This window comes from Balaenoptera musculus, chromosome 6, assembly GCF_009873245.2.
Source record: "Balaenoptera musculus isolate JJ_BM4_2016_0621 chromosome 6, mBalMus1.pri.v3, whole genome shotgun sequence".
NCBI classification, from domain to species: Eukaryota; Metazoa; Chordata; class Mammalia; order Artiodactyla; family Balaenopteridae; genus Balaenoptera; species Balaenoptera musculus.
In genome coordinates, this window is record NC_045790.1 from 2,861,340 (window position 1) to 2,888,532 (window position 27,193).

Consider the following 27,193-nt stretch of genomic DNA (forward strand, 5'->3'; position numbering starts at 1 on the left):
ACAGGGTATTTATGATACTGTCCAAATGAGATCCCATTCTTGTACATATTACATGTACATGCATAGAAAACATCTAAAAGGATAGATATAAATGCTGGGGGTGAGATACCCAGTGGCTTTTACTTTATTCCTTATACTTACTGGGTTGTTTGAAAAAAAAAAATTAAGTGAGCATATATTTGATAATCAGATGGGAAAAATAAAGACCTTAAAGGTGAGAAAGAAAAGCATTATATCGTAAGTACCTCAAAGGAGTCTAGTAGATTGAAATTACGAAACTGATAAGAATGCATTTTGAAAGTTGTGTAGTTTCATAAAAATACAATGTAGTACATTTTTCTCAGTCCTTAATCTCTCCTCCTTACTTAGAATTAATAGGGAGACCTTTATGTATGTTTAGATTCAGAATTTTATTTTAAATGGATTTCTATGCCATAACATAATGTCTGTGATACTCTTACTAAAAATTATGTATAACAGTCAAATTCTAACAATTTTTGCAACAAGCTCTCATTACATTTTCTTCAAAATAGGAAAAGTTCACATTACATACCATTTTGAACATGATTGTTTGCTTACAAATAATTTACTGTAAAAATGTTATTTTCAAAGAAAATTTATGGGAAATGATAAAGCAACTACAAAAATCTTTACAAGAAAATCCAGGATAAAAATACTTTTCGGGGGTTGAAAATTTATCAACATGTACAGGTGGATTATAAATATATTTTGGCAATCTGATGGGTTCAAGGGCACTTTAAAAGTTGTCTAGTTAAATTACTACAGATATGACGTGTTTGGTGAAACCCAATCTGTAAGTCTAACACCAACAATCATTTCTTCCTGCTAAAACATAGAAATAATTTATCTGAAAACCGTGAGTGCTATGAAGAGCTCGATTTCTTCATAAAGATTCCTTTATAAATTGGGCTAATCCCTGGAAGGCCTAAAAGCGAACAGAGAGAAGAATTAATAAAATTAGGATGCTGTTTAGGAAAAGTCTGTCATAACTTTAGAAATTCAAACAAAGAGTATCCATCTTTGGTTGAGATCAGACAGTGAAAGGTCAGGATTAACCTCAGTTTTATCTGGGTCAGAGGCCATCATGTCCACTAATATAAGTAGACGGAAGCATATCAGAGCCCCAGGAAAATTTTCAAATCCTTATTCCCTCAAGATCATCATATTCTCCCAGAACTCGAATTATTTTTTTCATATACTCTCTCACCTGCACGTGCCTTCTGTATAGTTTCAGTTGTCCAGCTCTACGCATATATAACTTATGAAAAGCATATTTAGTGACATGAGAAAGCAAGTCAATCAAGAACACGCCCGGAGACAACCCATCTCCAAGGATAAGTATACATTCTTCTTACACTTACTGGACTCTTCAGTTTATGGCTCTTCTGTGGGTTCCCGACACACAGTTCTTAGGAACTTGCTTCTTGGTTTCCTGTAATCCTGGTTAAAGCTGGACTTTGTGATTAAGCAATTACTTAACTCCAATCATTAATATTATTCTATTTGACCCTTCCCCCAGAGATAGAGATGGATGGCTTCATGAATTTGGACTATGGCTCATGTTAATTCCATGAAGGAGCGAAAGAGGTTCTCTCTGTAACGTGTTCATAATCTGCCAACACTGTTGAGCAGGTCTGAAATCTATTCAACTCCAATTTGGTCGCATCATTTGTCTATAGAAGCCTGGCAACTTCTTTGAATGGTAGTTTGTGACTTTCCAACTAATACCCATTTTGCAGAAACCCAAGAAGATATCAAATAATGTTGTAACTCCCAAAATGAACAGAAAAAATAAATGGATATCTAGTTTTACTCTAAAGAGAATATTGTACTCACCATGTCCATCTGCTCTGGAGAAGCTAAAGAGAAGGATGCTCTGAAGTAGGGGCAAGGAGCTGAACTATCAAGGTAGAAGTTATATCCAGGAAGCATGAATATCTAAGAGAGTTTATGGAAAACACGTGATGTACCATTAAAGAAAACTAAAAGGAAATATAGGTGAATCTAAGCTCAGAGTGGAGGATGACTTTTAAACTTAGAAAGCAATGAAAGAAATCACAAGAGAAAAATCAATTTATATAAAATTACTGCATGTCATACAATAAAACTAAAAGCATAGAAACCAGTGTTTACAATAAATACAGCAATTCTACCTCTTCTCCATATATTATAAAGAATGCACAGAAACAGAGGAAAAACTTTATAATGGACAAGGACAGCTTATTCAAGAAATAGAAATGGTAATAAACACGAATAAATGTTTAACATAACTAGAACAGTAAAATAAATCCAATGAAATATTTTAAAAAATATTTTATTTCATTTTAAGTTAAACTATAGCTGATTTACAATGTTGTGTTAGTTTTGGGTATACAGCATAGTGATTCAGTTATACATATGTGTATATGTATATGTATATCTATCGATCGATCTATCTTTTCTTTTTCATATTCTTTTCCCTTATAGGTTATTATAAAATATTGAGTATAGTTTCCTGTGCTATACAGTAGGTCCTTGTTGATTATCTATTTTATACATAATAGTGTATGTATGTTAATCCCAAACTCCTAATTTATCCCTTCCCCCCTTTCCCCTTTGGTAACCATAAGTTTGTTTTCTATATTTGTGGGTCTATTTCCATTTTGTAAATAAATTCATTTGTATCATTGTTTTAGATTCCACATAAGTGATATCATATGATATTTGTCTTTCTCTGTCTGACTTACTTAGTATGATCATCTCTAGGTTGATCCATGTTGCTGCAAATGGCATTATTTCATTCTGAGTAATTCTGGCTGAGTAATATTCCACTGTATATATGTACCACATCTTCTCTATCTGTTCCTCTGTTGATGGACATTTAAGTTGCTTCCATGTACTGGCTATTGTAAATAGTGCTGCAATGAACATTGGGGTGCATGTATCTTTTTGAATTATACTTTTCTCCATATATATTCCCAGGAGTGGGATAACTGGATCATATGGTAACTCTACTTTTAGTTTCCTTATGAACCTCCATACTATTCTCCATAGTGGCGGCACCATTGTACATTCCCACCAACAGTGTAGGAGGGTCCTGTTTTCTCCACACCCTCTCCAGCCTTTATTATTTGTAGACATTTTGATGATGGGCTTTCTGACCGGTATGAAGTGATACTTCATTGTAGTTTCGATTTGCATTTCTCTAATAATTAGTGATATTGAGCATCTTTTCATGTGCCTGTTGGCCATCTGTATGTATTCTTTGGAGAAATGTCTTTTTAGGTCTTCTGCCCAATTTTGGATTGGGTTGTTTGTTTTTTTGATATTGAGCTGTATGAGCTGTTTGTATACTTTGCAAATTAATCCCTTGTTGGTCGCAACATTTGCAAATATTTGTTCCCATTCTATAGGTTGCCTTTTTGTTTTTTTATGCTTTCCTTTGCTGTGCAAAAGCTTTTAAGTGGGTCCCATGTATTTATTTTTGTTTTTATTTCCATTAATCTAGGAGACAGAACGAAAAAGATATTGCTGTGATTTATGTCAAAGAGTGTTCTTCCTGTTTTGCTGTAGGAGTTTTGTATTATCCAGTCTTACATTTAGGTTTGTAAGCCATTTTCAATTTATTTTTGTTTATCGTGTTAGAGAATGTTCTAATTTCATTCTTTTACATGTAGCTGTCCAGTTCTCCCAGCAACACTTACTGAAGAGACTGTCTTTTCTCCGCTGTATTTTCTTGCTTCCTTTGTTGTAGATTAATTGGCCATAGGTGCGTGGGTTTATTTCTGGGCTTTCTCTCCTGTTCCAGTGGTCTATATTTCTGTTTTTGTTCCAGTACCATACTGCTTTGATTACTGCAGCTTTGTAGTATAGTCTGAAGTCAGGGAACGTGACTCCTCCAGCTCCATTCTTCTTTCTCAAGACTGCTTTGGCTGTTAGGGGTCTTTTGTGTTTCCATACAAATATTAAAATTATTTTAGTTCTGTGAAAAATGCCGTTGGTAATTTGATACAGGGATTGCATTGAACCTGTAGTTGGCCTTGGATAGTAAAGTCATTTTGACAATATTGATTCTTCCAATCCAAGAACACGCTATATCTTTCCATCTGTTTGTGTTGTCTTCAATTTCTTTCATCAGCATCTTACAGTTTTCCAAGTACAGGTCTTCTGCCTTTTTAGGTAGGTTTATTCCTAGGTATTTTATTCTTTTTGATACGATGGCAAATGGGATTTTTTCCTTAATTTCTCTTTCTGCTCTTTTGTTGTTAGTGTATAGAAATGCAACACATTTCTGTGTATTTATTTTGTATCATGCAACTTTACCAAATTCATTGATGAGCTCTAGTAGTTTTCTGGTAGTGTCTTTAGGATTTTCTATGTATAGCATCATCTCATCTGCAAACAGTGACAGTTTTACTTCTTCTTTTCCACTTTGGATTCCTTCTATTTCTTTTTCTTCTCTGATTGCTGTGTCTAGGTCTTCCAAAACTTTGTTGAATAAAAGTGGCGAGTGGGGCATCCTTGTCTTGTTCCTCACCTTAGAAGAAATGCTTTCAGATTTTCACCGTTGAGTATGATGTTAGCTGTGGGTTTTTCATATACAGCCTTTATTATGTTAACGTGTGTTCTCTCTATACCCACTTTCTGGAGAGTTTTTATCATAAATGGATGTTGCATTTTATCAGAAGCTTTTCTTGCCTCTATTGAAATGATTGTATGGTTTTTATTCTTCAATTTGTTAATGTGGTATATCATATGGATTGATTTGTGGCTATTGAAAAAAACTCAAAAAACACAAACGTGGAGGCTAAACAATATGCTACTAAACAACCAATGGATCATTGAAGAAATTAAAGAGAAAATCAAAAATACCTAGAGATAAATGAAAATGAAAACACAAGTATCTAAAACCTATGGGATGCAGCAAAAGCAGTTCTAAGAGGGAAGTTTATATCAATACAATCATACCTCAGGAAACAACAAAAATCCCAAATGAACAACCTAACCTTACACCTAAAGCAACTAGAGAAAGAAGAACAAACCAAACCCATAGTTAGTAGAAGGAAAGAAATCATAAAGATCAGAGCAGAAATAAATTAGAGACTAAGAAGACAGTAGAAAAGATCAATGAAACTAAAAGCTGGTTCTTTGGAAAGATAAACAAAATTGATAAACCTTGAGGCAGACTCATCAAGAAAAAAAGGGAGAGGGCCCAACTCAATAAAATCAGAAATGAAAAGGAGAAGTTACAACCAACACCACAGAAATATAAAGGACCATAAGGGACTACTACAAGCAAGTATATACTAATAAAATGGACAACCTAGAAGAAATGGGCAAATTCTGAGAAAGGTACAACCTCCCAAACCTGAAGCAGGAAGAAATAGAAAATATGAACAGAGCAGTTACCAGTATTGAAATTGAACCAGTAAGTTAAAAACTCCCAACAAGCAAAAGTCCAGGACCAGATGGCTTCACAGGTAAATTCTATCAAACATTTAGAGAAGAGTTAACACCTATCCTTCTGAAACTATTCCAAAAAATTGCAGAGAAAGGAACACTTCCAAACTCATTCTATGAGGCCACTATCACCCTACTACCAAAATCAGACAAAGACACCACAAAAAAAGAAAATTACAGGCCAATATCACTAATGAACATAGATGCAAAAATCCTCAACAAAAGAGTAGCAAACCGAATCCAGTAACACATCAGAAGGATCATACACCATGATCAAGTGGGATTTATCCCAGGGATGCAAGGATTTTTCAACATCTGCAAATCAATCAGTGTAAAATACCCTTTTTGAGTTATCAAATTTGGGGGTGATCTTTCAGCTGGGAGTTGAAAGGTAAGTAGGCATAGGCCAAGCAAAAAGTAGGGGAAGAGTCTGTCAGGGAGAAGATACAGAGTGTAGTGTCCCCGAGGTGCAAAGAAAATTGGTCACTCAAAGAGGTGGAAACACTTAATACATAGAGTGAAGGAATAAAAATGATAGGTAATAGTGTCAAAACGGTGGGACACCTGCTCTTCTTGGTGACTTCTGTGGCCAACAGCTCGCTGCCCCAAAGCATGTGTCCTCTGCTTCCTGCGCATGAAAACACACTGTTCCCAGCCTCTTTCTAGATGCCTGTGGCTGCGTGAGTGAATCCCAGCCAGGAGAGGGGAAGTTTTGGTGCTACTTCTCGGCCTGGCCCCGAACGTCTCCCTGTGTGACCCACCATGCCCTCTCAATGCTGCGGTCATCATGGATCCATGTGTTGAAAAACTCAGAGCAAGAAGGTGGCAGGAACCTGGGTCTCTGACTCACGGCAGGAGCAGAGGAGCCTGTAGACCACGTCTTTGAAAATTGTGCGTGAGTCAGAACAAAGCTGGGTTGTGTTAAGTCTTTGAGATTGTTGTCTAGTAAAATCATGACATTCAGAACTTTAAGAAACTGCTTGTATTTTCATGGTGTAAATCTGGCCCCTGGATGTTGAAGTTAGGTGAGCTGGGAATGAAATGATTTGGGGGTATTCTGGGGAGAAAATTTCAAGGCTGAAGATGAGTTTTTTTTTTTTTTTTTTTTCCTGATTAACAATGAAATGAAAACTGTCATTTCTACCAATATTGGGGAACAGTTTAGGGATGTGCCAGAAACAAGTTTCTGTAGAGAAGGAGGGAGTGGTAATAATCTTGCAAGGTGACCAAAATCTGGGTTAAGAGAGTGGTGTTAAAGTTAGAGATTTAGAAAAGTTGAAGGTCCATGCAACAGGGTGTATGGAATAAATAAAAGGGACTGAAAAAACTATAATAAAATATGAAGCCTGTGTCCTTATCTCCTAGCTCAGGGATACAAACAAATAGCCACTTATCAAATATTGTGAATAATAATGGCATTGATAACAAAGCAAAGAAAATGTAATAAAATTGATTTATTGTACTAAAATGCACTTATACGAGTTAAGTCATTTAAGTATTTATTAAGCACTTTCTATGTGCTGTTATTAACATTAAAACAATTCATAAAGCATGAGTCCTGTGGTCAAGTACGACGATTTCAGGGAATGAGTGACTTTCCCAGGGCAGTGGATTGGCTCTTGGGTCCAGGCAGCCAGTTCCCAGCTCTGACCTCTAGACTGTCTCTTATGCTCTAGCACAGGAGTGTGCCAACAACAACACCATCTGTTCTTTGTACTCACTGCCTCAAGACAAAAGTGATACTAGAAACAGATCTTGGTGTTTACAAAAGAGTGACGAACATGATAAAGGAATTAATTAATGGAGAATGGTTGATTGACTTGGTAAATTGGAGAGCTACACAGAAGCATATTTAGATGTCTCAGCTTACTTAGTGCCTCTGAATGAAATCTAAGTAGACCTGATTTAAGTACAAAAGGAGAAAAAAACCTAGAAATCCTTGTGGGCTAATTTTAAGTGAAAAAAGCAGGATATAAACTTTTCTGTGTAATTTTAATCATGTAAAATAATTGCACAGCCATATCAAACAAACAAACCACCCGATTAAAAAATGGGCACAAGACCTGAATGTACATTTTTCCAGAGAAGACATACAGATGGCTAAAAGGCACATGAAAAGATGCTCAACATCATTAATCATCAGGTTAATGCCAATCATTAACCATTCATCATCAATGCAAATCAAAACCACAATGAGATATCACGTCACACTTATCAAAATGGCAATCATCAAATGGACAACAAATAACAAATGCTGGTGAGGATGTAGAGAAAACGGAGCCCTTGTAAACTGTCGGTGGGAATGTAAATTGGTGAAGCATTATGGAAAATAGTATGGAGGTTCCTCAAAAAACAAAAAATAGAACTACCATATGACCCAGCAATTCCACTTGTGGGTATATGTCCAAAGAAAATGAAAACACCACTTAAAAAAGATACATGCACCCCAGTGTTCATTTCAGCATTATGTATAATTGCCAAGATATGGAAACAACCTAAGTGCCCATCAACAGATGAATGGATAAAGAATATGTGAGATATATATATATGTAGTGATGTGATACACAAAGTCATAAAATGAGTGAAATAATGCCATTTGTGACAACATGGATGGACTTGGAGGGTATTATGCTTAGTGAAATAAGTCAGAGAAAGACAAATATGCACTTCTACGCAGAATCTAAAAAAATAAAATGAATAAATACAACAAAAAGAAAGAGACTCACACGTAATAGAGACAAACTGGTACTTACCAGTGGGAAGAGGGAAGGGGGAAGGGCACGATAGGTGTAGAGGAGTAAGAGGTACAAACTATTATGTATAAAATAAAGAAGATACAGTGACATATTGTACAGCACAGGGAATATAACCAATTTTTTATAATAACTTTAAGTGGAGTCTAATTGTTAAAAATATTGAATCACTATGTTGTACACCTGAAACGAATGTAATATTGTAAAGCATTATACTTTAATAAAAAAATAATTTCATAGGCCATCTACTAGATATATATAAGATGTTCAAGAAAATATTTCACAAATGGTCATAAAATCTGGGTGGTAAAATTATGGGCTATTTAAAAATTTTTCATTATGCTTTAATGAAGAATAATGTTACCATGAGTATGCTTTACTTTCATAATCAGGAAAAAAATCCTTTTATTTTAATACTAATGGCTTATGGTTACCAGTGGGTAAGGGGAGGAGGGTTAAATTGGGAGTTTGGGATTGACATATACAACTACTATATATAAAGCAGATAACTAATAAGGCCCTACTGTATAGCACAGGGAACTCTACTCAATACTCTGTAATGGCCTATATGGGAAAAGAATCTAAAAAAGAGTAGATATATGTATATGTATAACTGATTCACTTTGCTGTACACCTGAAACTAACACAACATTGTAAATCAACTATACTCCAATAAAAATTTTTAAAAAATAATAAAAAATATTACTGGCTAATACTTATCAAGCATTTACTATGTGCCAGGTATTAGTCTAAGTACTTTATCCATATTTATTGCTTTCATCATCATAGCAACCCTAAGAGGGAGAGGTTCTTATTATCTGCATTTTACCCAACGCCACATATAAAGGTAGGGCTGGAGCTGGGATTCACACCCAAGGACGTGACTCCAGAGAGTATGCTCTTAGCCACTAAGCTAATCAGTAGCTAAGCTGAATGACTATTTCCCCTAGTTTAGACCAGGAGACTAGTTCTGTAACCCAAAATCTATTATGTTCTTAGTAAGGAGATAATGTATCTGATAGGCAAACATTATGCCTTGGGTTGGTGGGCAACGATAGATATCTCTCGCCATTTTATTAAGATATTACTTTAAAGAAAAAATATAGCTTTTCTTCCTGTTTTACCTCTTTCTTAAAGGCTTTCTCTTCGATCAGTTTTCTTACATCATGAAGGCCCTTAATTTTAACCCATAAAAACATTCCAGCAGTAGGAACATGCCATTCTGCCAAACCTACAAACAAAAGAAGAAATATTTCCCGAGACCATTTTTGATGATGTCAGCTATATCGCTGAAATGACAAATTGCAGTAACTGTAAACTAGTATTTCCAAAAAAGTTCCTTCAGGGATAGCATTTTTAAAAATATAGTTTTATGAGTCCTGAAAATTGATGCTCTGAGTTTTATTTTAAAAAGTAAGGGGAGGGTTTGAAAGGGAGAGAGGAGACTCGTGTTTATTTACGATTTTAGTGGGTCTCAGGGCAGTGCAGGAAATCCAGTGCCATGCCCACCTCCCTCCCTTAGAACTGTCCCTAAGCCAAACACGGCTCTTTCAGTTTTAGGAGCGGATTCCTCAACTCTTTCTAGAGCCTTCTAGTGTTTCAACAAATCCTATCATTTATGTAATTGTTCATAAGTCTAATGAATTGAAGTTTTTATCAGAATGTAATTAATTATGAAAGGAGTACATAAAATTAAGAAATTCTGGTCATTTGCAGACTTTATGCTTCATTGAATATAAGGGTACAGAAACCAAGAAGGAAGAATAATTATTTTGATTTTGATTATTACCCTTTAAAAAAAAAAACCTTGATGTTGACTAAAGCCTTTTTTTCAGCTTCACTATAGGAAGTGGTAGAATAGTACTCTTTTCAAAAAGATAGTAATTGTGTTTTTACCAGGACTACATAGGGATATGAGGGAAATAAGAAGTGAATACTTTGTATTTACTATTATTCTTGCCAAAGGCATTTTTAGTGGTGTAATTAAAGCCATGCAATTCATTTTACTATCTTCCTTAATAGAAAATTAAATCTAAACCATTCTGAAATCAAATTAGCAATATAAAATATTAGATAAATGAGGTTAATTATTAAAAGGCAAATTGTCTGTAATGAGAAACCTGCCTTAGATTGTCCTATTTTGTCTTTATAGAGTCAGAAAAGGAGTATGTTGTTGATTTCACAATTCCTCTTCTATTTGGAGCAAAATTTTGAAAACCTTTTGAGTACAGATGTTATTTAACTTTAAGTAGGTTATTGCTGGTTGATTGTTAGACTAATTGGTCTTTTTTCTTCAAACCACAGATACTTTGCAGCAGTCAGGTATAGTAGAAATGCGTAGAATTGTGCCAGGGTTTGTGCTGTTACTTCTGAGATCATTCATAGGGTAACATTTTCTTGACAAGAATACTCCTGGGCCCTGTTTCCTTCCCCAGGGTTATTAACAATACTCTGTGGTGTGTATCACTCACTCACATAAGGGCTACTGTTCATCCCAGGACAGGATGTAAGTTCCACTCACCACTTAACCACTTGTCTGCAGCTGCCAATAATGCATCCCTTTGCTTTCTATAGAAATCAATAATCCTAGAAGAAGAAAACAATGAAAAGGATGTGTTTGCTACATTAATTGCAGACACTAAAAGGCTCTGGAGTCCAGTCTATAAGAATCTATTTTCTATCTTGATGAAAATGTCGAATTCTTGATGAGGGAATAGAGCATATTTATTTGACCTGTCTGATGGTAAACTTTTTTACCATTGGGGTCTTTCCATTATTTTGGAATAATTCAAAAATGAAAATTAATAGAGTGAAGTCCATTTCTATATAAAGTATGGAAGCTAAAATACAGTACCTCTCTACATGAGCCAGGAAGCCCTCTTCTCCCCATTGGTGGAGAAGCTGCGATACCAGGAGCTAAAAGGGATGAGAGAGTTATAAGGTTCATCCTCTAAAATGTTTTTTTTGCCAAAGATCACAGCAAATCACTCTTGATTATGTGCAAACGACCCTAAGAAGAGGCAACAACCTGCACGCAGCCTTATAGGCTCAGCGACTTATAACAACGTTGATTAATAACAATGACAACAATAATAGTAAAAATAACAAATATTGATATGGTCCTTGCTATGTGCTGGGAACTGCTGTACCGTATGAATATAGTTCAGCTAAGTTGATCTTTGTAATACCCTTATTGGGCAGGTCATTATTTCCACTCTACTGATAAAGAGAATGAGGCACAAGGTGAAATTAACTTTCCTGCAGTCACTGCGCATCACAGAGCCTGGACTTAGGGCAGGCGGTCCAGCCCCAGACCCACCCAGTAACTGCCGCCCTAGATGGCCTCTCTAAATATAAAACACATACAGTCTGTATAAGAAGTTATACAATATATTTAGAGATTTTTGTATCCAGAATGAAAGTTCTAAATGTTCTAAATGGATAGTGAAACTTGGTTGATAACAGATACAGAAAATATAGAAAAAGCCCCCAACTTGATAAAACATGGGATATCTGCACTTTGTGGAATGTATAATGTCAAAGAAATGTCCATTCTATGTGAACTACCCCTTTTGCGTTCTTAGGTAGCCGTTCTGTCCTTAAGGTCTGATTCTCAAGGTTGCCTTAGGGATGGGTCCAATAATTTCTCAAAGCTTGTAAAGAAATTTATACATTCTCCAAAAATAATTTTACTGTATTTTAGTTAAAATACATTCCAGCTGGTGTCTGTAGGGAGGTTAGCACATGGGCAGTGAAGGCAGACGTCGGGCCACCACACGGGTTTGAACCCGTGCTCTCAGATTCCAGGACAACGAAGCTAACGGTGTGTTACTTCACCAAACCTCTTCCGCCCTGTCGAGTCCAACACAGTTTTTATGGGATTCCTAGGCTAGATGCCAGGACACAGATGAATAAGATCTCTGACCCTCAAGAAGCTTGATCTACACTGTGTAACAGCACCAGGTCCATTCAAATCTCTTTTGCCTTTTAGAGCAAACATCTGCTGTGCGTGGTCTCCTAATTCAGTCCATGCGGAACTAGAGTTGCAATCAGTGATTTCTCTCTCTGCCACCTACACGCAGTCATATTTGCCAACATCTATTTTATTTTATGATCTGATTCAAAAAATTCCTACCTGGGTGAAAGTGCTGGTGTGCATTGTTGAAACTTCTGTGTGTAAAACAATTCTCTCGATCAAGGGCTTTGGACCAGTTATAAACCCTATTCGCAACCTGCACAAAGAGAGAAAAGGCACAATACCAACCCTGCATTAACAATTAATACCTTGTTACTGATTTCACGGGGAAGAAAGGTGTGACCTGGGGACAAATGGACCTAGACAGTTAACACATTCTAATAAAACAACTTCTTATTTAAAATACACATTTAAATTAAATTGTACAGTTAAAATAGAATGCATATCTGACCAGGTATTTCTAAATGTGCTCTATCATATATGCAAGCAAAAACCTGACCAGTCCCCATTAAGCTATAGGTTAATGGCCAAGTATCTTTGACCACTCGGAAGGATTGGTAGAAAAGCCTGTTATTAATAGATAAAATCAAACAGGAATACAAGTATCTTAAATGAGAAGAACTGTTTGCACTAAGAGATGCTGAGGTGCAGCCTCTGTCGCCTGTAGATGCAGCCTGAAGGCACAGCCAGGGCCTTACCCAGAGGACAGGACTTTGGAAAAGGAGTCAGCTCGGATGACACGCCCATCAACGTCCATGGAGAGAAAAGTCGGTGCCCAGGGCTTGAAATGGAAGAAAAATACTGTTGGTTTGGGAAGTCTGTTAGAGACCGTATCCCTACTTTGTGCAGAGAGTGGGGAGGAATGGATTTGGAGAACAGTAGGACAAACATCCTTTTTCTTGTCTTCATCTCAGCCCTTTGAGATGGAGTAAGAACCAGAGATGCATGTTCTTCTATTCGTATCTGCCGATCTTCACGGCTTTTCTGCCAAACACACACACACACGTCCTCTCACTTGCTCACGATGCCACTCCCATGAGTTTAGGGAAACCTCACACAGGACCTCCTTGTCTCAAGGCTTGAGATCCAGGATGAACAGATTTCGAGGAAGGATTCAAGAAAAAGTAGTTTGGAAAAGACCAAAACGAAGAGGGCCATCAGCATTCAGGGCTGTTTAGGAAGAGAACGCTGACCCTTAGACCAACTAGAAACACAAAAAAGGTGCAAATGAAGACGAGCAGTGTAGTCAGTGTGCAATGCTGAAACTTCCATATTTACTTCACAAGTAAATGCCAACGAGAAAGGGGGCCATGGTCGTGTTGAAGGTGGGCGGCAGGCAGACATGGTATTCAGGCAAACTAGATAAAAAGCCAAGAGTTCTGTTTCTTCTCCGTAGATATCAAGTGGGGACTGAGTCCCTGTGTTTGTTCTGTGCAGGCCTGAGAGCAAATACAGTGTTGGATTTTGAGGAATTGGGCATTGGGGGTCTGTACCACTACTGTTGTCTCCTAGGAAACCATGCTCGTCCACAGTGGTGTACGTATATAGTGGGAAGGGATCTAAAAGTCCATCATTCTGCAGGTAAGTCCCCGGCCCTAAGTGACAGGGATGGCGAGTGGGCAGCATGATGCTAGGAACGCCCCTCCTCTGCCCACCGCCACCTCACTGACTGAGCGCGGCCCTCCTTCTCCTTCAGCCTGGACACAGCTCCCAAGTCCTCGGCCCATCAGCCACCCCCGAGAGACCGAGGTTGACACCCAAGGAGACGCCCACTGCATAACCCTGGTACGATGTCGAAGGAGCCACGATCTGGATTTGGAGTCCAGACGACCCTCACCCTTGACTCACTCGACCCTCCACGTGCCTGGCACAGAGAGCCAGCCACTGTTGTAAAGGTAAGGAATTTCTAGAAAGAGCAGTAATACCAGAGATGAAAATACTCAGCAGCCCGGCTAAACTCAAATCAGCGCAGTAACTTACAGCCACTTATCTACTGATTGTGGGCTGAGCTGACACTGCACTTACCTTGTTGAACTGCATAAAATAGTAAGGATCGTCTTCTATGATGAGGAAGTCATATTTTCTTGCGAGCTAAAAAAGTTAAAGGAGCATATTTATTTCTTCAGATCGCTCGAAGATGAAAATCACTTGGAATCATAGTTCTTTGTACTCATTTCTGTGTAGCTTAACATATGATTTTAGAACAGTGTTTATAGTGAAAATCTTAGACATCATGTTCAGCTACCCAGAGGAGACTTTACAAAAGGAGCCTGCCTCCTATTTTAAAGGAATTTCTTTGTAACCTGAAATGACAAGAAGTAGGAAAGGGAAGGGACAGGTTGAAAATACAAACATAAAATAATGAAAATCAAACTTGGGGCCAGTTATTAAATAACCTCACAGAGTTTAACATCACACCAAGAATAACATTTCTTTCAATGAAAATATCAATTAAAGGGAAAGAAAAATCTCATAGTCAACAAGAGTGCAATAGTTTCTTGAATTTAAATTCATGGCGACCCTGGCATAGATGACTTCCTTTAATTAAAAATCATCTTCCTTGAGAGCAAGGGGTCATGAGAAGGAACTTGCAGAGCACTCTTCTAAAGGGTCAGAAAGAAACAAGAGCACAGCCACGGAACCCATTCTTTGAAAATACCTCATAGATTTCCTTTTTGCGGTTAGTTGTTAATGAGTTCCCGGCAGGGTTGTTGCCATTTGGGACAGTATAAAGAAATTTGGGGGTGTTTTTCTCGGGGTTCTTTGAATCTTCTGGTTTCCATCTGGAAAGTACTTCTCTGAGGGAGTCTGGAATAATCCCGTGCTCATCACTGGAAACATTAATCATGTTGCAGCCCAGAGGTTGCAGCTGTCCAGTACAAAGAGAAAAGAAAGCCCAAGACTCAGACTTGACACAAAATATCAGTGTCACTGGTTCTTACACTAAGGAGAATGTTACCATTTATACCCTGAAACACAAACCTGCACTCAGCTGTTCGCCCACAGTGCATTATCTTCATAATCATGCTTAGAACTGGTTCATAAAATAGGTGTTTATTAAGGCATGTTTTTTGACAAAGTAAATTAATCTTATAAAGCATCTATGATGTTAATACGTAAAATAGTTATAAGCAGAGGTGATATTCAAAATATTGGACAAGTGGTGTAACATGGGCACATCAGATACGGAGCAGGCTGGAATGGGGTCCTGGAGGCCCCCTACCATGCCAGCATTGGCTCTGTACTATGGGGTGTTCAGGTTGGTCTTAGGAGAGGGACAGGGGAGCCAGGGTGGTGCTGGGGCACCAAGGAGCATCAGGGCAGTGGCTCACCAAGGCGTGTGGATACTATACTGTACCGATTGCAAAGGCTGAAGTCACAAGTAGTGGCCTTGTTTATAGACATCGTTCTATGAAAGTTTTGTGTTTTTATGTTTTATGTTTGTGGACGAACATAAAGAAAACAATCGGAACTTAATAAGTAACAAGCAAAGGAAATCATCAACGAATGGAAAGACAACCTACAGAATGGGAGAAGCTATTTGCAAACAATGGAACTGACAAGGGATTAATTTCCAAAATATACAGACAGCTCATACAGCTCAATATCAAAAAAACAAACAACCCAGTCCAAAATTGGGCAGAAGATCTAAATGGACATTTCTCCAAAGAAGACATGCAGATGGCCAACAGGCACATGAAAAGATGCTCAATGTTACTAATCATTAGAGAAATGCAAATGAAAACTGCAATGATGTACCACCTCACACCGGTCAGAATGGGCATCATTAAAAAGTCTACAAATAATAAATGCTGGAGAGGGTGTGGAGAAAAGGGAACTCTCCTACACTGTTGGTGGGAATGTAAATTGGTGCAGCCACTATGGAGAACAGTATGGAGGTTCCTTAAAAAACTAAAAACAGAATTACCTTATGATCCAGCAATCCCCTTCCTCGTCATATATCTGGAGAAAACCATACTTCTAAAAGACACATGCACCCCAATGTTCATTGCAGCATTATTTACAATAGCCAAGACATGGAAGCAACCTAAGTGTTCATTGACAGATGAATGGATAAAGATGTGGTATGTGTATGTATGTATGTATACACATATATATATATACACACACACACAGACACATATATACACAATGGAATATTACTCAGCCATAAAAAGATTGAAATAATGCCATTTTCTGCAACATGGATGGATCTAGAGATTATCATAGTAAGTGAAGTAAGTCAGATGGCGAAATACAAATATCATATAATATTGCCTATATATGGAATCTAATAAAATGATACAAATGAACCTATTTATAAAACAAATAGACACACACAGACATAGAAAACAAACTTCTGGCTACAAAAGGGAAAGAGGAGAGGAGGGATAAATTAGGAGTTAGGAATTAACATATACACACTACTATATATAAAATAGATAACCAACAAGAACCTATTGTATAGCACAGGGAACTATACTCAATATCTTGTAATAACCTATAATGGAAAAGGATCTGGAAGTTATACATATATATGTATAACTGAATCACTTTGGTGTACATCTGAAATGAACACAACATTGTAAATCAACTACAATATATTTCAATAAAAATTTTTAAAAATAGCAATAACTGAGCGAGGTTCTCAGAAAAAATATTTTCAAAGAATAAGCAAACACTTTTCTTAGCAGTCAAATGTAGAATTATGCACTGAGAATAATCCAGACCCCACTTATGGTAAATTTAAAAGGTCTTAGACTTAGAAATCACATAAACATGAATAAAAGAAGTCAATATTGGACCGTGAGATAAACACACATGAACCGTAAGCATATTCCCTCACAGCCTGGCATTGGTCTCTGTTTGGGTGTGTGAAAACGTGTGTGCATGTGTGCTGTTTACATAGACAAAAATTTTATATTTATAGGCATTGTGTAATCTTATGACTTAGGAGTTTAGGAAAATAATTAACAATTAGTATCCAGTCACTAAGAAAAGGTAATTATTTTATTTTAGTTTTTTAAATTAGGGCAAAATATGTAAATAACAAAAATTTGCCATTTTAAAGTGTGCGACTCAGTGGCATTAATTACATTCACAATGTGTGCATCCATCGTCACTATTAATTTCCAAAATCTTTTCATCACTCCAAACAGACCCCCTGTATCATTAAGCAATAACTCCCCACTTCCCCCTCCCTCAGCCCCTGGTAACCACTAAGCAACTTTCTGTCTCTATGAGTTTGCCTATTTCAGATATTTTGTACAAGTGGAATCATACAATATGTGTCCTTTTGTGTCTGGCTTCTTTCACTTGGCATAGTGCTTTCAAGGTTTATCCATGTTGTAGCAGGTGTCAGAACTTCCTTCCTTTTTCTGGCTGAATAATATTCCATTGTGTGGATGGACCACATTTTATTCATGCACTGATGTAAACTTGGGCTGCTCCATGTTTTGGCTGTTGTGAATAATGCTGCTATGAACGTTTATGTTTCTGTTTGAGCCCCAGTTTTCAAATCTTTTTGGGTACATACTAGGAGTGGAATTTGTGTGTCCATGGTAATTCTATGTTTAATTTTTTGAGGCACTGATAAACCGTTTTCCACAGGGGCTGCACCATTTTACATTTCCACCAGCAATGTACTGTGGTTCCAATTTCTCTACATATTCACCATTACTTGCTATATTCCATTAAAAAAATAATAGCCATCCTAGTAGGTGTGAAGTAGTATCTCACTATGGTTTTGACTTTTGTTTCTCTAATGACTAGTGATGTTGAGCATCTTTTCATGTACTTATTGGCCATTTATATATCTTCTTTGGAGAAATGTCTATTCAAGTCCTTTGTCTATTTTTAAATTAATTTCTTTGTCTTTTGTTTTTTAGTTGTAGGAGGTCTTTATATACTCTGGATATTGAACTCTTACCATATATATGATTTGCATGTATTTTCTCCCACTCTGTAGGCTGATTATTCACTTTCTTCATAATGTCCTTTGATGCTCAAAAGATTTTAATTTTTGATGAAGTCCAATTTATCTATATTTTTGTTGTTGCTTGTATTTTTGTTGTTTATATCTAAGAATAGTGCCAAATCCAAGGTCAAGAAGATTTGCCCTTATGTTTTCTTCTAAGAGTTTATAGTTTTAGCTCTTATATTTAAATGTTTGATCCATTTTGAGCTAAATTTTTATATGGCATGAGGTGAGGGTCCAATTTCTTTCTTTTGTACGTGGAAATACAGTTATCCCACCACAATTTGTTGAAGAGACTTTTTTTTTCCTGTTGAATGGTTTTGGTACCCTTGTCAAAATCAGTTGGTCACAGCTGTATGGTTTATTTCTGAACTCTCAATTCTATTCCATTGGGGTATGTATCTGTCCTTAATGCCAGTACCAGCCGGTTTTGATTACTACAGATTAAGGCAGTTGGTTTTGAAATTGGGAACTGAGAATCTTCTAACTTTGCACTTTTTCAAGATTGGTTTGCCTATTTGGACCCTTTCCAATCCCAAATGAATTTGAGGATTGGCTTTTCTATTTCTGCAAAAAAGGCTATTGGAGTTTTGACAGGGATTGCATGGAATCTGTAAATTACTGTGGTAGTATTGACACCTGAACAGTATTAAGTCTTCCAACCCAGGAGAAGGTGATGCCTTTTGGTTTATTGGCATCTTCTTTAATTTCTTTCAGCAATGTTTTTTAGTTCTTAATGTGGAAGTCTTTCACCCATTTTGTTAGATTTATTCCCAGATATTTTATTCTTTTGGATGCTATTACAAATGGAATTTTCTTAATTTCCTTTTCAGATTGTTCATTAGTAAAGCAATGTTTATAATATATTTTTACCCCTACTTGGGAGTGTTGAGGAAATATGCCTTTCATCAAGACTAGCTAATTGCTTTCTATATATATTCATTTTTCACAAAGATAACATTAAATTAAAAAAAAAAAGATAATCCATGAAGTTAGATTCAGTAGAGCATAAGGGCCATCTCATTAAATCCCCTACTCTAAGCTAGAATTACTTTGCTAGCATTCATGTCAGGTGGCCATTGAGAGTTACTCTGAGCCCCTGCAGTGATGGGCAGTGCTTTACTCCTCAGAGAGCTGGTAAGGCTGATGGTTAGACAGTTGTTACATTGAGGTGAAACTGTTTTCCTGTAGTTTCCATCCTTTGATTCCAGTTGTATGAACCTGAGGACATGCACAGGCAAATCTAACTCCTCTGTCACATGGCTAGCTTTAATGTACTTGAGGACAATTCTCATGCCCCCGTGGAGTCTTCTCTTTCTGCAGAAAAGAGCATAGTTCCTAAAACAATTCAACCTATGGTATTATTTCCATTTGTTTGTTCACCCTGGTCGCTTTTCTCCGACTGTGCTCCAGTCTGTATTCACATCGACCCAAAAGTATTGTGCCCCCGACAGTGGTGTGTTCTGACCAGGGCACAGCAGAGCAGGTGATCCGATTCCTCGTTCTGGATATCAGAGTCCCATTAATTAAGACTGGAAAGGAAAGTCCTAATCATACCATGTTACTGTACAGTTATTCTCCATTGACATATGATCATCCTTAGGCATGTGGTAATATAGATGGTAGTGAAAAAACGTCTTTGTAAATTAAGTCACATTTCAGGTGAAATATTAAGAAATCTGGACATGATTTTGCACAACCCAATTTTAGCACCCCTACATTTAGACTTTGTAAGGAGAAATGTATAAAGCAGAGGGTACATTTCACATATTTTACATATATTAATGATTCTCCTGTTTAAGAATAAAGATGCTATTTTATGTTTCAGTGGACAGATAATTCTCAAGGTGCAGTGGTTTCTTCTTATTTGTTATAAGAAAGAGAGTTGCCTTTTGTAGAAGTGTGTACTCACAGCATGAATTGTTCCTGAATAAATAGGTTCATTTACGAGGATATTATCTCCAGGATTAACGATCATTTCAAATACCTAACAAAAGAAGCATAGGTTAGCTTGGTTAGTTTGGTTTCCAATCTTAGAAACCACCCCCCCCCCCCATTTTTTTTTTTTAGTTTGGGCTCACTAGGATTCTAGAGAAGGAGTTGGCGAGTTTTCTGTAAATGCCAGATGGGATGTATTTTGTGAGCCCTGGTGTCTCCATTGCAACTAGTCATCTCTGCCTCAAGGTGAGAAAGCAGCCGTAGACAATACGTCAGCCGATGGTGTGGCTGAGTTCCAGTAAAGCTCTACTTACAGAATCAGACAATGGCTGGCTTGGCTCTCAAGCCACAGTTTGCAAACCTCCGTTCTAGGTTGAAAAAAAAAAAACATAACTGCTTTGGCTCCTAAAATTTATTTATTCCTTTTATTCCTTTTCTGAAAAATTTAAAAATATTTGCTATAAGCCAGGCCTGTGTAAAGGATGGAGATAAAGGGACGAGCATAAAGGCATGGTTTTTACCCTCATGGAGATACTGGTCCACCATTCTGACTAAATCTTATACGAGTCACAGAATCATTCTTTCCTGCCCTGTGATGTTTCACAATCCCCAGGTCAAGCCTCTCCTCCCTATTATTTTAACAACCTAGAGCTCTTGATAAACAGCACGGCCATTATACATTGGGACAGAAGATTTGACTTTTGTTTCCTGATTTGGTCTAGGATGTTCCATTTACTTTTCCTTAGGAGCTTTTGGCATTTTATGACAGTGTCATCCTCTGACAGGTTTCTAATTGATTCAGGATTTACAGGACCTCCTAGGACCAAACAGATCACTGGGTGGCTTGTGTATCATCCATGGATCAGATGAAAACCTCATTACATACATTTCCCATGTCAGTTAGGGGAGATGAGATAGTCAAATACCCTAAATGAGGAGGGAGGGCTATTTATTATCTGAGACACGGACACCTAAAATAATATCCATCCTGGAGAACAAAGTGGGAGAAATATTAAACCATATTCCCAGGAGCCCTCTGTAACAAGCATGGCTCTAAGCCACTGAGTTACTGATGCATTTGGCCATCTATGCTATCTTCCTCTTTGATATGACTGACGCTGCAACAGGCAAAGAAGAAACTTTCTTGTGCATCTTTCTGGAAAAAAAAAAAGGCACATAATGTCCCTTCCTAAGAAAAGAATTTCACTGAAAAGAACTTTTTTTTTCCTACTAGTCTGGAGCATCACAAATGTTTCTCTTCAAGAAAAACATTTTTCAGGGCTTCCCTGGTGGCGCAGTGGTTGAGAATCTGCCTGCCAATGCAGGAGACACGGGTTCGAGCCCTGGTCTGGGAAGATCACACATGCCGCGGAGCAACTGGGCCCGTGAGCCACAATTACTGAGCCTGTGCGTCTGGAGCCTGTGCTCCGCAACAAGAGGTCGCAATAGTGAGAGGCCCGCGCACCGCGATGAAGAGTGGCCCCCGCTTGCCGCAACTAGAGAGAAAGCCCTCGCACAGAAACGAAGACCCAACGCAGCCATAAATAAAAATAAATAAATAAATTAAAAAAAAAAAAAAAAGAAAAAAAAACAAACAGCAGCTAATCCTTTTATTTTTCCTAATTCAGGACAAAAAGGGGGAGGAAAATTATAAAGTCTTATTACTTTAATACCTTATTCTGTAAAAATAATTTAATTGAAATTCATTAAAACTAACCAGATTATAACTTTCACATTTACATAAGGAAGAAGAGCAAGAAAGCTACTCTGGTTTGAGATAAACAAGAGTCATACTTTAATCTAGATGTGAGGACTGAATGTAGAGCCTCCTTATCCAGGACTAATTATTCATGAAAAAGAAAAGAAAAACATAGATGAAACTTTAACCATATATGCAGTCTCTTTATCCGGGGACCCCCCCAGTGGTGGTTACCTCTGTGGAGTTCCTGGAACCCAGGAGAGAGGCAGACAGAGAGAGAGAGAGAGGGAAAGAGAGAGAGAAAGTAACCCAGAGGAGAAGTCAGCCACAGACACAGACATATACGTAGACGTGGAGAAGCACAGCCAAGAGGGAGTCAGGGTACAAGAGGCAGCCGGCACAGACGATGACACCAGCAGACACACAAAGGAATGACGTTTCATCTCAGGGGTATCAGGATACACCCTCAAAGAATTTAAAAGTCATACACTGAAATGTTATAGCCACAAGCAAAACTGAAATTTAGCCTGGATCTCTGAGTCAGATGAAAGTAAGCAGCGCTCACTAAGCTGCAGGTAGGGGTTGAGTTCTCCCTGAATGGGAATCTTGTCCTAAGGACTCAGAGCTCTGGGTCAATGATGATGGGATCTCTGTTTAAGAGAAATCAGGTTGCAAATGAAGCAACTGACAAAGCATTAATCTCCAAAATATACAAGCAGCTCATGCAGCTCAATATCAAAAAAACAAACAATCCAAAAATGGGCAGAAGACGTAAATAGACATTTCTCCAAAGAACACATACAGATTGCCAACAAACATATGAAAGAATGCACAACATCACTAATCATTAGAGAAAAGCAAATCAAAACCACAATGAGGTATCACCTCACACCATTCAGAATGGCCATCATCAAAAAATCTACAAACAATAAATGCCGGAGAGGGTGTGGAGAAAAGGGAACCCTCTTGCACTGTTGGTGGGAATGTAAATTGATACAGTCACTATGGAGAACAGTATGGAGGTTCCTTAAAAAACTAAAAATAGAACTAGCATATGACCCAGCAATCCCACTACTGGGCATATATCCTGAGAAAACCATAATTCAAAAAGGAACATGTACCACAATATTCATTGCAGCACTGTTTACAATAGCCAGGATATGGAAGCAACCTAAATGTCCATCGACAGATGAATGGATAAAGAAGATGTGGCACATATATACAATGGAATATTACTCAGCCATAAAAAGGAACAAAATTGAGTTATTTGTAGTGAGGTGGGTGGACCTACAGTCTGTCATACAGAGTGAAGTAAGTCAGAAAGAGAAAAATAAATACCGTATGCTAATGCATATATATGGAATCTAAAAAAACCGGTACTGATGAACCTAGTGGCAGGGCAGGAATAAAGATGCAGACGTGGAGAATGGACTTGAGGACACAGGGAGGGGGAAGGGTAAGCTGGGACGAAGTGAGAGAGTGGCATGGACATATACACACTACCAAATGTAAAATAAATAGCTAGTAGGAAGCTGCTGCATAGCACAGGGAGAGCAGCTGGGTGTTTTGTGTCCACCTAGAGGGGTGGGATAGGGAGGGTGGGAGGGAGGCTCAAGAGGGAGGGGATATGGGGATGTATGTATGCATATGGCTGACTGACTGTTGTACAGCAGAAACTAACACAACATTGTAAAGCAATTATACTCCAATAAAGATGTGACAAAAAGAGAAGTCAGGTTGGTGAATGTCTTTAAGTTCCGTTTATGATTCTAGGTGAAGACAAGGAAGCCTTCGTAACCCACAGAACACGATGCTCTGTGGCTAAGGGAGAGATGGCCGTCTGGGTGAACGTAGTATTTGATTCTTCCCGCGGGTGCCCTTCCTTCCAGCCTTACCTTACAGAGACCTTCTTGGCTGCCACATGTGACACACATGTCCATTTGTCCTTGGCTGGGTGGATAATGGATGGTGGGAGGATTATGCAACTTTACTTGTAACTGTTTCAGCCAGGATAACAGCTCTGGGAGTCTAAAGCATAAAATGCATTTAAAAATTGACAGTAGTGAAAGTCATAATAATAGTAGACAGGAGCTAAATGGTGGCTTTATAGCAGGCACTTTAAAGGTCCTCAAATGCTTTTTGCCAATATTAATATCTTTACTTAGAAGACAAGGCAACAGACTTAGAGATTAAGAAATCCACATAAAGTTCATCAGTTGGTGATTAAAAGAGCTGAGATTTGAATCTACAGCTTTCTCATTCCAATGCCTGTACTTTTTCTTTTACATTAGAGCACTCACTGCGTAATTAATTTTTTGTTTCCCTTAGGGAGATTTCTGTAGGATACCTAAAGTGCAGGTTCAGTAAGTTCTTTGCATCATGGAAAGAAAAGCTTCTGTATACATTATATACAATACAATTCTTATGCACCCAACATGCATTATTCTTCAATCACAGAGCAAACAGGCTTTAATAAAGTATAATTCATAGACACTCTCTAAGTTACCCTTTATCACTGGAAGAAGACCAGCTAAGGAAAGCTTTAGGATATGTGTTCCAGTTGCCTTTATGAGATTAAACACATCTGAACTGAGGGCAACACGCTTATATAGCTGCCTGTTTAGAAAGGGAACATAATCATTAAAAAATTTCCCCAGGACCTAAACTGGCTGCTTCCTGGGTCATCCTTTTCCTCCTTTCTCCTACCCTTCTTCTTTACCTAGCTATATTCTCTCTTTTTCTTTTCCCAGTCTCAGCTCAAATGGAACCACCTTCCAAAAACTTCTCCCTCTCCTAGTCATATAAGGTTGAGAAGCAGTCCCTGGCGTCTTAGGCATTCAGTATCATTGCTGCAATTATTTTTTCTTCTAAAACTCTTCCCCAAACCTTCCTCACTGCTGAATACCCAGTTAAAAAACACACAGGTCACTTTATCAGCGAGCTGTAGAATATTGCTCATGAAAATGAACCAAGGTTACATTATCTACTGATAAGTACCCAGCACTCTGAGAATACTGCAGTGCTCTCTTCATCATCTCTTCATCAAATTGGATGGTCTCTCCGTTGTCTATGGTGATAACCGCAGTCTTGAAAGGGAACGTGTTGGGGTTTGGTGCTCCAGTCGCCAGGGAGAGGACAGATTTCGATGACTTGCCCAGTATCTCAGCTACAACAAATAAGGAGGAGAAGAAGAAACACTTTCAGTGAAGACTTTCCTAAACAGAGATGGTTCAGCATGTTGCATTAAAGTCAGTAAAACTTTAAAGTGTAACGATTTCTAGTGATAGAACGCTAGTCCGAAAGAAACGTAGAAGATGCCTTTTTTTGTGGCCCGACCTCACCGGTGGAGGAACTGAGGAAGAGACACGTGCATCTAAGGAGGCAGAGTGATCAGGCAGGCAAGCCAAGGGCCGCAGTAACAGAAAACGGTCTTCCACTCGGCCCGTCCCTGCCCGGCTCCGCGCGCACCCCGCCCTGTCCCGCGAACCCGCCCTCCCCGCTCCGCACGCGCCCGCACGCTGAGCCGAACCCCGACTCCTGTGCCCAGAAGAGCCCTCTGGAGCCTAAGCAGGACGTGTCCACAGCGGCCTGCCCTCTCTCTACTGCTGACGGCCCGCCCTCGTGCCCGTTCCAGCGCGGCTTCTGTGCCAGGTCTGCGCAGAGCCGGGCTCAGGCCGCCCCGAGCAGCTCTGCGGGGACCGTCCCCTCCAGTGGGCGAGCAGGGCCCGGACTCACCCATGAGTCGAATGGCAGAAGGCTTCCTGGCCGCGCTCGCAGCCGTGATGAACCGTGTGTAATTCATTCTCGGATTCCAAGCGGCAAGCCCCGCCTTAGGTGGTTGAAGACTAGGAAAACCAAGGATCCGCGTCAATCCTGCCCCCTAACCCCTGCGAGGCCACCTCTGCTGTCCCCCGCGTGTGGTCCGGCGCGCGGAGCCAGGAGAGGCCGCCGAAGGCCCGGCTGGTGGCTGCGCGAGAGCCTGGTTAGGATCCGGCCTGGCGCGTAGCGGGACTGGCAAAGTCCACGGGCAGGTTAGGATGCGGGCCCCTCCCGCCTCACTCCCTTTGGTACCTCCCCCTGCCGCGCCCCTCCATCCCGGCCCCGCCCTTCCATCCAGGCCCCGCCTCTGCCACGCCCTCCGCCGGCCCCCGCCCCTGCCACGCCCCTCCATCCCTCCCCCGCCCCGGGCCGCGACTCCAGACCCGCCCCCGCCCTCGTATGCATCTACCCTGTCCCGCCCGTGACCGCCTGTCCTGCTGGGGACCTGACCACGCTCCTGCAGCGTGCTCTCTTTGTTGGCGCAGGCAGTGCGGGAGGCCGCATTTAATGATTTACCATTGGGTGTTTTGCACAAGGTACTTAATCTTTCTGGGCATTAGTTTGCTCACAGGGCTGTGGGCAGGATGAAATCAGGGAATCTCAGACACTCCTCGGCACAGTGACCTGATCTTACAAAAGCCTTCAGTAACTGTTAGCTATTATTTTGACTAATAACAACGTTCTTAGCAAAACTAAGGACTCAGTTTCCTAATGGTTTTTGCTAGAGAAACTGGCAACTTTTAAGGCAGATTATGTCCGTAGTTCGTTCATGTACCCAATTAAGGGTCTTTGTGAGGTTACCTATTTAAAGAAGTGTTGCCTCTGCATTTTTCTAGAAGTTAGCTCAAGAAGCTCTAACTAACCTCTAAATTATAAACCATAGTTAATTATGAAATAAAAGTGGAGATTTTGATGTTTCTAGAGATTCAGGATTCCCCCCCACCCCATTAGTGTGGTTCCCTTGGATACTTAGATACCTTAGACACACAAACTTAAACTTCTTCCCTTTGGTTGTAGGAACCTGTTTGTGAAAGGTCTTTGGTGTTCTCAGGTCTATGCTGCTTATAATATTTATTACATAGAGACTATTTTTTTTAAGTACGGAACTAATGCCTGCCCATATTTCCAATCAATGGCAATAAAACTAAAGGGGCCAAAACTAAAGAGATTTCAGGCCAGCTCGTCATAAGTTGCAGGCTCTCGAGCTTCATGGGTTTGCTGAATTTTCTACTTGGCTGCTGGAGTTGGACAGGTGAGAGGCTGAGGGTGCTGATTCGTTATGAGGTGGTGATGATTTAGGTCAGGCAGGGAGGCAGAGAAGTGGCCCATCAGGGCGGCTACTGGAACGCAGGGGACCTGAGGGTTGTGCTTAGAAAATGCAGGCAGAGAATGGCCAGAGTGGTGGGAAAGGGTAGGCAAGGGCTAAGTTGGGGACAGCTTACCTGACAATCAGAAGCTGAAAACTGAAGAGACAGTTGATTGCCAGAGAAATCCAACAGACCAGACTTTGAAATTGTCAGGAGCAACCGCAGAAGGAGTTCTTTGCCGGGTGTGGGGTGAGTGAGCAAGGT

The 27,193-nt window shown here is 39.2% G+C and overlaps 1 protein-coding gene across 5 annotated transcripts; it reads right to left on the minus strand.

Annotated features, from left to right (window-relative positions):
• Positions 1 to 603: 603 nt before the first annotated feature.
• On the minus strand, positions 604 to 27,193 carry LOC118896587 (kynurenine/alpha-aminoadipate aminotransferase, mitochondrial-like). Of its 5 annotated transcripts, XM_036854560.1 has the most exons (15): positions 27,065 to 27,193; positions 25,539 to 25,648; positions 24,801 to 24,969; positions 23,699 to 23,831; positions 20,079 to 20,153; positions 14,849 to 15,058; positions 14,215 to 14,280; positions 12,888 to 12,970; positions 12,349 to 12,445; positions 11,068 to 11,129; positions 10,735 to 10,799; positions 9,338 to 9,444; positions 1,858 to 1,959; positions 1,383 to 1,461; positions 604 to 946 (listed from the first exon to the last, which is right to left on the minus strand). In XM_036854560.1, exons 2-14 carry the CDS (start codon positions 25,603 to 25,605, stop codon positions 1,396 to 1,398), a joined length of 1,302 nt encoding a protein of 433 aa, XP_036710455.1. In that variant the 5' UTR covers positions 25,606 to 25,648; positions 27,065 to 27,193; the 3' UTR covers positions 604 to 946; positions 1,383 to 1,395. The 5 variants fall into 5 exon arrangements, with proteins under 5 accessions (XP_036710455.1, XP_036710456.1, XP_036710457.1 ...); XM_036854561.1 differs by lacking the exon at positions 1,383 to 1,461 and having other exon boundaries at positions 27,065 to 27,192; XM_036854562.1 differs by lacking the exons at positions 1,383 to 1,461; positions 1,858 to 1,959.

Coding starts and splice junctions, on each gene's coding strand:
- LOC118896587 (XM_036854560.1), bottom strand. CDS start 25,605: ATGAATTACACACGGTTCATCACGGCTGCGAGCGCGGCCAGGAAGCCT. Junction 15,059..20,078: donor ATTCAGGAACAATTCATGCT/GTGAGTACACAC, acceptor TGTACTGGACAG/CTGCAACCTCTGGGCTGCAA. Junction 1,462..1,857: donor CTCCAGAGCAGATGGACATG/GTGAGTACAATA, acceptor AGCTTTAACCAG/GATTACAGGAAACCAAGAAG.